Here is a 9,983-nt window from a genome sequence, read left to right on the forward strand (position 1 = left end):
AAATAATTTGATAAAATTCTATCATATAAATTAATTGGATCTACTTGAATTAAAAATTTAGCCTATAGGCAATTTGATGTCATTAGATTGAATTTTTAAGCATGATTTACATTGGTAAAACATGAATATTTATTTAGGTCTCAATTTTAACATAAGCATGTAATCTATATGTAGTTACACAACCTACAAATTTCTCTGATATTCGTTATGATATCCCTAAACTTAATGGAGATAATTATAAAGTCTAGAAGGAGAGAGTTCTTCTTCATTTAGGGTGGATGGATATAGACTATACTATTAGGAAATACAAACCACCAGCACTCATTGATACCAGCAATGCAACAGCCATTGCACTTTATGAGCGATGGGAGCGATCTAATTGCCTAAGCATGATGTTCATTAAGATAATAATTTCTGTTGGTATTCGTGGTTCTGTCGATCAGCATGACAAGGTCCGAGACTTGCTAAAGGTCATTGATGAACAATTTATAACTTCAGACAAGACACTAGCAAGTACCCTAATCATGAAATTCTCATCCCTAAGGCTCACCAGTGTGAAAGGTGTGCGTGAGCACATCATGCAAATGAGGGACAATGTGGCTCAATTGAAGAAACTCGAGGTTGAAATGTTGGAGTCCTTCTTGGTGCACTACATCTTGAACACCCTCCCGCATCAATATGGACTTTTCAAAATCTCATACAACACACATAAGGATAAATGGTCAATTAATGAACTCATGACCATGTGTGTTCAAAAGGAAGGGAGACTGATGATGGAACAGGGTGAAAGTGCGATGCTGGCAACGCATGGAAATGGCAAATCTCAAGCCAAACTAAAAGGAAAAGGCAAAATACCTCCCCAATGTGGTATTAAGAAAGATTCCAATTATTTTTTCTATAAAAAGAAAGAATACATGAAGAATGAATGAGCTAAATTCTAGAAATGGCTTGCAGACAGAGGTAATCCAACCTCACTTGTTTGTTATGAATCTAATATGGTTAATGTCAATATTAACACATGGTGGATTGATTCTGGATCAACAATCAACATTTCAAATTCCTTGCAGGGTTTGCAAAACCTAAGGAAGCCAGTGGGAAGCGAGCGAAGCATCTTATCAGGAAACAAGATGGGCTCACATGTGAAAGCTGTAGGAACTTGCTATTTAATTTTATCTAGTAGTTTTGTTTTAAAGTTGGAAAAGACCTTTTATGTTCCAAGTTTCTCTAGAAACTTGATTTCAGTTTCAACACTAGTACCTTTTGAATATTCCTTTAATTTTTCAAATTCATCATTCAGTTTATTTTATAAATCTGATTGTGTTGGAATGGTATTTTGTCTGATGGTCTTTACTGCATTAATTTACAAAACAATATCACTTATGATTCAATGCATGTTCACACTGGCACTAAAAGATGTGTTATTAATGAGGATTCCTCTAAATTATGGCACCGGAGATTAGGTCATGTCTCCATAGATAGAATTAAAATATTAGTAAATAAATGGGTACTTAATGCTCTGGATTTTACTGATTTTGATACTTGTGTGGACTGCATAAAAGGAAAGTAGACCAACAAGTCAAATAAAGGTACAAATAGGAGTTCAGACATATTAGAGATCATACATACTGATATATGTAGTCCAGACATGGACTCACATGGTCAGAAATACTTCATCTCTTTTATAGATGAATACTCACGATATATGTATCTCTATATGCTTCATAACAAAAACGAAGTTTTAGATGCCTTTAAAATATTTAAGGCTGAAGTAGAGAAACAATGCGATAAGCAAATTAAGATCGTGAGATCAGATAGAGGTGGAGAATATTATGGTAGATACGCAGAGAATGGACAAGCACCTGGGCCATTTGCAAAGTTTCTTCAAGAGCATGAGATTGTTGCCCAATACACCATGCCTAGTTCATCGGACCAGAATGGTGTAGCAGAAAGAAGAAACCGAACATTATTGGACATGGTGCGGAGTATGCTTAGCAGCTCCAATCTTCCTAAATCATTGTGGGCTGAAATACTTAAGACAACAGTGTATATATTAAACCGAGTTCCAACCAAGGCTGTTCCTAAAACGCCATTTGAATTATGGAAATGTTGGAAACCGAGTTTGCAACATATGCACGTTTGGGGATGCCCATCTAAGGTGAGAATTTATAATCCACAAGAGAAGAAACTAGACCCAAGGACCATTAGTGGGTACTTCATTGGATATGCTGAAAGGTCTAAGGGTTATAGATTTTATTGTCCATCTCACAGTACTAGGATTGTGGAATCAAGAAATGCAAAATTTCTTGAAAATGACTTGATCAGTGAGAGTGATCAAACCAGGAACATAGTTTCTGAGAATGATCATTCAGAATCTTAATCTTCCACCTCAAGTGATAGATTGGTTATTGTTTACAATACCCCTCAAGTGCAAACTGGTGTTGAACAACCAATCATTGACATTCCACAAGCTGTTGACGACGTTCCAGTAAATCAAGTAGTTCAAGAGTTGCCAACAACTTTTAAACAAATTGAACCACATACTTCTCAGGAAGATGATGGTGCAACATTAAAAAGATCTATTAGAGCAAGGAGATCAGCAATTCCTAATAATTATGTTATGTATCTGCAAGAATCTGACTATAACATTGGAGCCGAAAATGATTCCAAGTTCTTTTCACAAACCATGAGTTGCAAAAAATCATAATTATGGTACAATGCCATGAAGGAAGAAATGAATTCTATGAAGAGTAGCGAAGTCTGGGATCTTGTTGAGTTGCCTAATGGTGTAAAAGTCATTGGATGTAAATGGGTCTTTAAAACTAAAAAATACTCATTGGGCAACATTGAGAGATACAAGGCAAGACTTGTTGCTAAATGATTCACTCAGAAAGAATGAATTGATTACACGGAGACTTTCTCTCCTATATCTAAGAAAGATTCATTGCGTGTTATTTTGATATTGGTAGCCCATTTTGACTTAGAGTTGCAACAAATGGATGTGAAAACAGTATTTCTCAATGGAGATATAGAGGAGGAGGTTTACATGAAACAGTCTGAAGGATTCCACTCTAGTGATGGTGAGCAATTGGTTTGCAAGCTCAAGAAATCCATATACGATTTAAAACAAGCATCCCGACAATAGTATTTGAAATTTCATAATGTAATTTCTTCATTCAGTTTTGTAGAAAACGTTATGAATCAATGTATATACCAGAAGGTCAGTGAAAGTAAAATCTGTTTTCTTGTTTTATATGTGGATGACATTTTGTTAGCAACCAATGATAAGGGTTTGCTGCATGATGTGAAACAATTCCTCTCTAAAAGTTTTGATATGAAGAATATGGGTGAGGCATCTTATGTCATTGGCATTAAGATCCATAGAGACAGATTTCAAGGTATCTTGGGTCTGTCTCAGGAAACCTATATTAATAAAGTTTTAGAGAGATACCGAATGAAGGATTGTTCACCAAGTGTAGCTCCCATTGTGAAGGGTGATAGGTTCAATTTAAACCAATGCCCGAGGAACGACCTTGAGAGGGAACAAATAAAGAATATTTCATATGCTTCTGCTGTCGGAAGCCTAATGTATGCTCAGGTCTGTACAAGACCTGATATTGCATTTGATGTAGGAATGTTGGGACGATATCAGAGTGATCCAGGTTTAGACCACTGGAGAGCTGCAAAGAAAGTAATGAGGTACCTTCAAGGAACTAAAGAATACATGCTTATGTATAGACGAACGGACAATCTGGAAGTAATTGGCTACTCAGATTCTGACTTTGCTGGCTGTATTGATTCACGCAAATCAACATCAGGATACATATTTTTAATGGCCGGTGGAGCTATATCATGGAGGAGTGCCAAACAGACTTTGACTGCCACTTCCACTATGGAAGCCGAGTTCGTCTCTTGTTTTGAGGCTACTTCACATGGTGTATAGCTTAAGAGTTTTATTTCTGGGATTAGAATTATGGATTCGATCTCTAGGCCATTGAGAATGTATTGCTACAATTCAGCTGCTGTTTTTATGGCTAAAAATAACAAAAGTGAGAGTCGGAGTAAACACATCGACATTAAATATTTAGTCATAAGGGAACATGTTAAAGAAAATAAAGTGGTCATTGAGCACGTAAGCACTAAACTAATGATCGCTGATCCTTTGACTAAGGGCATGCCACCGTTGAAATTCAAGGATCATGTAGTGAACATGGGACTTGGTTCCATTATGTAATTTTTCATTGTATGAACAATGTTAATTTAATGAAATTCATAAATATTTTGATATTATTTCTCATATTGATGTGCATCTTAATTTAAATTTTGAGAAAAATTCATCTATGTTGGACCAAGAATAAACATAGGATTTATTCATTAAGAAATTGTTCCCACATAAATTATAATGTTTAAAGAATAAATACATAGTAATGCATGGAAGGTAATACTCGTCATTAGAGGACCTATCGTCATGATTCATGTATTTATTACTTAAATGGAGATTATCTATGGGTTTAAGATTAAATCTTAGATTAGGAGTGTGGACTAAGTGGGAGAATGTTGACCATTTCTCACTGAGACGTTCGTGAGAACGAGTCTATCACTTAAAAGTCCTTGAAGTGGTCCACTACTCTTCCATCACGTTCATAACTGATCCCATGAAAATAAGATCACGTGGGACACGTAAACACAGAAGTTTGATGGAGGCTTCGGCTATAAATACAGTGTTTGGTTCCCAGACTCACTCACTCAATTCCCTTCGATATTACACCATCTAAATAGAGTGGGGAATAGTTTGGAAGTGCCAAACACAGAGAGAAACGCAGCAAAAATAGTGAATAGTATCAATGGCTGGAGGTATTTTTCTTGGCTTTAAAATCTATCAATTCTTGTTTCTAAAGTGTTATTCCGCATTCTAGAATTATTTTTAGTCTAACAGTCCAGTGTAGTTATTGAGTTTGTTTTTGTGGTTTTTCTTAAGCACATTGATGAGTTGGCTTTTTTTAAGGTATTCCTCCACCGTAAGCGAGGGCTCTTTAATAAAAGCTGGGAATGAATCACTATTGGACATATGACTCTGACTCTTTTTTTTAAAAAAAAAAAAACTAACAAATTAGAAAACTAAACCTAAAACTAATTTTAATAATGGAGAAGTCCACCTCACAGTCACACTCTTTAGTACCAATAAGGAGAGGGGAGAGATTCATCCAATCATTATAATTTTTTCAAACTTATAAACAAAACACAAGAAACAATTCAATTTTTTCAAATATTAAAATAAAATTATATTTTAACCATATTAATAATAAAAAATAAAAACTTATTCATATTATATTTTAAACATACAATTATTTTTGTGTATTTTTTGTACACTTTACTGATGTAATTAGCCAAAACAATTATTTTATATTAAAAAAAGGTAATGCAACCAATTACATTAATAGAATCTACAACAAGTACGCAAAAATAACTGAGTTTTTAAATTTAAAATCATATGGGTTTGAACTTTATATTTTATATTCACGAATAATGTGTTGAATTGAACTCGAGTTTTTGAGCGGAGCCCTTAATACCTTCATCTACGCAGGACAAGAACGTGGTGTGGCGGATAGTGGGGGCAAAAAGTAGCTACATACAATTAACCCATAGAACTCTCACACACTGATTCCGTAAAAAGAAAGTATATTGTTCCCTACTAGTCCAATGAACTTCAACATGTGCCAGGGAAAATTAGTATATCTCTGCTAAAAGGTTTAGATAGACTAGAAGCCAGAGAGATGCCATACTGAAGTGTAAGAAATTCAGAGATGCTCAGCCATTAGATTTGTGGTTAGTGTTCATTCCTTTCTGTAAGGAATAGTATAAATTTAAGATGCCAAGGGAATGCAACCCATATACACTTGTATAAACAAAGCAGCACTCCATCATCCAAAAGGAAAGACAAAAATGCATGAAATGCTAAGAAATCAACAAATCTGGAGAACAAAAATGCGATGGGTGCAACAAATTTGGCTGCATTACCAACCCATTTACATCCAACTGACTAAGCCAATTGGCTGGAGGTGGAACACTAGACAATAGACATATCAAGCTTTACAAATATGAAGTCAGAAGCAAATCTATGAAGCTTTCACGCCCTGCGAATCCATTGCTCTAGTCGAAGTTGCTTCAATGGAGGTCCCTTATCCGGCTTACTCTTCTGAGGACACCGCCATTTCCCAGTAACCTCCATTGCACCAGAGTGTTGAAAATTGGTTGTTTCTGCTAAGACCTTTGTTTTTATGAGGCCTTTCTTTCCACAAGAGGTTGAATCTGTCCTTTTATTAATACCTTCTGGCCTTCTCATAGAATCCTCATTGTTTGTCCTCTTAAAGTTGAGATTCCTTGTTGTAACAAAACCAATTTCTGAAACATCTTTTTCTTCATTTTCTTTGCCGCTTCTTTCCTGAGTTGATTTTTTCACTGTAATTCCATTGAGTAGATTTAACTTGGAATTGCTTTCAGGTGACATGTGGCCAATTTCTGTTTGGACCTTCACCCGTGAGCTCTCCCGTGTGAAATCCCTCGTAGAAATCAACTTGTTTGGAGTTTTTCTATCATCACTTCCTGAAGTTCTACTGATGTTCAATAGCATCGAAGTGGATTTTTGTGGCTGCTCTTGCTTACTTTTAGAACCCTCACCATTCAAGCTTGATGCATCTTTGGTTGGACTAAATCGAGGATTTTGCAGTATTTCAACATTCAAGCTTTGTCCCAAAGATCTTCCAAAAGAAGAATTGTTTAGAGCAGATGTATTTTTGTTCCATCCAACCCCAATGTCGACCTGTAACTTCACAATATGCATTAGGATGAGTTAACAAATTGAATAAAAACTTTAAATATCCAGAAAATAATTAAAATTCACTTTTCCCTTATTTTATTTCACCAGCAACACTTCAGAAAATATTTTTTTTAAAAAAAAAAATCACTATCAAATCACTAATTGGCTCAAAAATTTAAACCGATGGAAAGAGATAAATTTAATTATTTATATTATATTCTTAATATTCCCCCTCATGTGTGCCAGACTCTCTCTCGATGAGTAAGTTCAACACGTAAAATATTTAATTAAATAAAATAAAATGTAGAGTCAACATTCAAATTCAAAACATCTACTCTGATACTATATAAAATTACCTTTTCCAAAATCTTAAATTGATGGAAATAGATAAATTCAACTATTTGTATTATATTCTTAACAAAGCCATATTATATAAGCTGATATTGGTTTCTATCATTTCATCAAAAAGAAGGGGAGGAAAAAGAGAAACTAGAACGAAATAGGAGATTTTTAAGAGTACCTCTTTCAAAGACTTCGGTTTGTGTTCATTATTTACAGACCAGTGAGATTTTACATCACCATTAGAGTGCAACATCTCACCCACAGTAGCATCACCTCTATTTCTGCAATTTTTATATTCCCCCAAATTTTCCTCCTTTTCTGAGTTGCTCTCTTCTATGGCAAACCCAACATTCTTACTTCCGCTTTCTATAGAAATAAAATCTCCAAGATCTTCGCTTGTACCCAATACAGGAGACTCATAAACGTAGCTTGGAAACCAGTTTCTGATGTCAGGAGGCTCTGACAGACCAAGAAACAAAAAGAAAAAGAAAATCAATCTCGTATTTCTTAGGTGGATTCTTCAACAACTACGTAATTACTTATGAACCATAAGAGCAAGAATGTGTAATTTTCAAAGAGTCATTTGTTTTCCTTCGACACTTCCCCCAAAAGCTAAACATTTTGTAAGATAATGCTGCCAAGCGCGATTGCGCCGACTCGAGTGGCCAGATATTCCTAGTTAAAACTTATAGAAGAAGCGATACATACCAGAGAGGAGCGAAGGCGAGTGCAATGAATCTGCAAGCTGCTAAAAATGAAAAATGCATAAGATGTTAGAAGGAAAAAAAAATGGAACATAGTTGCTTTGATCGGAGACAAATAAATACCGAATTCACGACTGTGCTGCTGATCCCAAACTATCATTCATATAAGAAACCATATAAACTACATTTTCCAATAGCATTAAGAGAACAACGAACAGAAAATATTACCGAAGGGGCAGAAGGGATGTCAAGGAACATCCTATTTGAAGACTGGGTTTCGTGCTTATCATTTCCAGAAGAGCTGCAACATTTCACGTACCCACTGGAGCAAAGCTTATCACAAACGAGTCCTTCACTTCTTTTTCGAATACAACTAAATCTACCAGGATTTTCTTCTTTATCTCCGTTGCTCTCTTCCATAACCAATTCGTCTTTTGCAAATTCACTTTCTTTTGCAAGCGAATCTCCGAAGTTGTCATTCGCGTCCATAACAGGAGACTCATACTTGTAACTTGAGAACCAGATCCTAATATCAGGAGGCTCTGACAGAGCCGAGAAGAAGAAAGAAAGAAATTAATAAAAACCAGAATCTGGGGGGATCACAGCGTATAAAAAAGGGCAACTTGGAAATATGAAATAGCCCAGTTCTCATTTATTTCCCTTTACTTTCTTATCAACCAAACAGTCGTTAATATTAGCAGAATCTAGGAGAAGTAGAACAAACCAGAAGGAAGCGACAGTGAGCACGAAGAACCCGGAACCTACAAAGAGAAAAGTCAGAAATTTTAGTTTCTTGGGAAAAGAAGGAAAAACACGGTAGGGTCTCGCAAATCCCACTCTAACCCTTACTTCAAACAAGGCTCCAAAGTATACCATTTTCTTTGCCTGTACTTTATCAGGAACAAAACCAAAGATTTGAACGAAAATCAGCAGCATATCGAAGAATCATGAAGGAAACTAAAAATTTGGTACCTGAGAATCAGAGGCTAGCTCTGGGTTTGAATTGTCCATTTGATCTCTCTCTCTCTCTCTCTCTCTCGTTTCCTCGAAAGTTTGTAGCCTTCTATGGTTTCAAATTTCGCGGGCTTATAATTGGCGGAATATGTTTGGTTTTTGAAAGTATGGAGAAATTAAAGACGCGTTCGGACGACCTCTCTTTTACGTTATGAGCAGTGCTGGTAGTGTGCTTGTACCTATAATTTTATTTGGAAGATTTTATTTGTTAATTTTTTTAAAATTTAAATTTTATGAGTTTCAACGAATTAATAACTTACATGAGTAGTGCTACTATGCAACCTGAGTACCGCTTCTAATGACCGCTAGTTTCTCTTTGTTTTTTTTTTTTTTCATATTTTTTTCATATTTTTAAATATTTTTTTTTAAAGAAATACATTAATACACTTAAAATCAATTCACTAATCACTAAGTTAAAAAAAAAAATTGTCAAGCGATACATTTTAGTGGTATAACTTGAGAGGCAAAATAGCTTTTTCCAACTTACATATAGAGAAATAAGTTTTTTATAAATTTTTGTTAAATACCTTTAGCATTTCTCATACATTATCGCTCTTTCTATTTTTTTAGAAAAATTATATTCATCATCTCACACACCACACAACATATCTATTTTTATTTTTTTTTCATAATAAGTATGTGATGTATAGATGATGAGTTGAACAACTCAAATGGTTTAGTAAAAATAAAAAAATTAAAATATTTAAAGTGTGTGGTGTGGGATTATGAGTATCATCCATTGTTAGAATACATTGAACCCATGATCTAACATTCCATATTTATATAGATTTCAATATCTAAGAGCACTCCCAATGAATTCTTTATCTTATCTTTTAAAATACATCACCAAAACTCACTTTTTCTATTTTACATACTGACTTTTACAATATGTCATCCATCAGCTTATCTATTTTTTCTCTATATCATTTAAATATTCTTTTTTTATTCTTTTTAAATATTTAATTTCTACCAATAAATTTACAATATCCATTTATTTTTTTATATTTGAAATTTATTTTTATATACAATGTAAAATAATTCAATCTTTCACGTAAAACAAAAATATATAAGCCAAATAAAAATTTAAAATCAAATCAAATATGAAAAAA

The 9,983-nt window shown here is 34.4% G+C and overlaps 1 protein-coding gene across 3 annotated transcripts; it reads right to left on the bottom strand.

Moving 5' to 3' along the window:
- Positions 1-5,790: 5,790 nt before the first annotated feature.
- Positions 5,791-8,979, bottom strand: LOC121236428. 3 transcript variants are annotated; one of them, XM_041132856.1, is made up of 6 exons: positions 8,833-8,979; positions 8,585-8,621; positions 8,089-8,402; positions 7,865-7,901; positions 7,335-7,615; positions 5,791-6,823 (listed from the first exon to the last, which is right to left on the bottom strand). In XM_041132856.1, the coding sequence occupies exons 1-6, from the start codon at positions 8,869-8,871 to the stop codon at positions 6,125-6,127; spliced, it is 1,407 nt and encodes a 468-aa protein (XP_040988790.1). In that variant the 5' UTR covers positions 8,872-8,979; the 3' UTR covers positions 5,791-6,124. The 3 variants fall into 3 exon arrangements, with proteins under 3 accessions (XP_040988790.1, XP_040988789.1, XP_040988787.1); XM_041132855.1 differs by lacking the exon at positions 8,833-8,979 and adding an exon at positions 8,710-8,811 and having other exon boundaries at positions 5,791-6,817; XM_041132853.1 differs by lacking the exon at positions 8,833-8,979 and adding an exon at positions 8,710-8,811.
- Between the last annotated feature and the right edge of the window lie 1,004 nt (positions 8,980-9,983).

Source organism: Juglans microcarpa x Juglans regia, chromosome 6S, assembly GCF_004785595.1.
Source record: "Juglans microcarpa x Juglans regia isolate MS1-56 chromosome 6S, Jm3101_v1.0, whole genome shotgun sequence".
Classification (NCBI taxonomy): domain Eukaryota; kingdom Viridiplantae; phylum Streptophyta; class Magnoliopsida; order Fagales; family Juglandaceae; genus Juglans; species Juglans microcarpa x Juglans regia.

Coding starts and splice junctions, on each gene's coding strand:
- LOC121236428 (XM_041132853.1), bottom strand. CDS start 8,796: ATGCTGCTGATTTTCGTTCAAATCTTTGGTTTTGTTCCTGATAAAGTA. Junction 8,622..8,709: donor ACTTTGGAGCCTTGTTTGAA/GTAAGGGTTAGA, acceptor TTCTCTTTGTAG/GTTCCGGGTTCTTCGTGCTC. Junction 7,902..8,088: donor ACATCCCTTCTGCCCCTTCG/GTAATATTTTCT, acceptor CATTTTTAGCAG/CTTGCAGATTCATTGCACTC.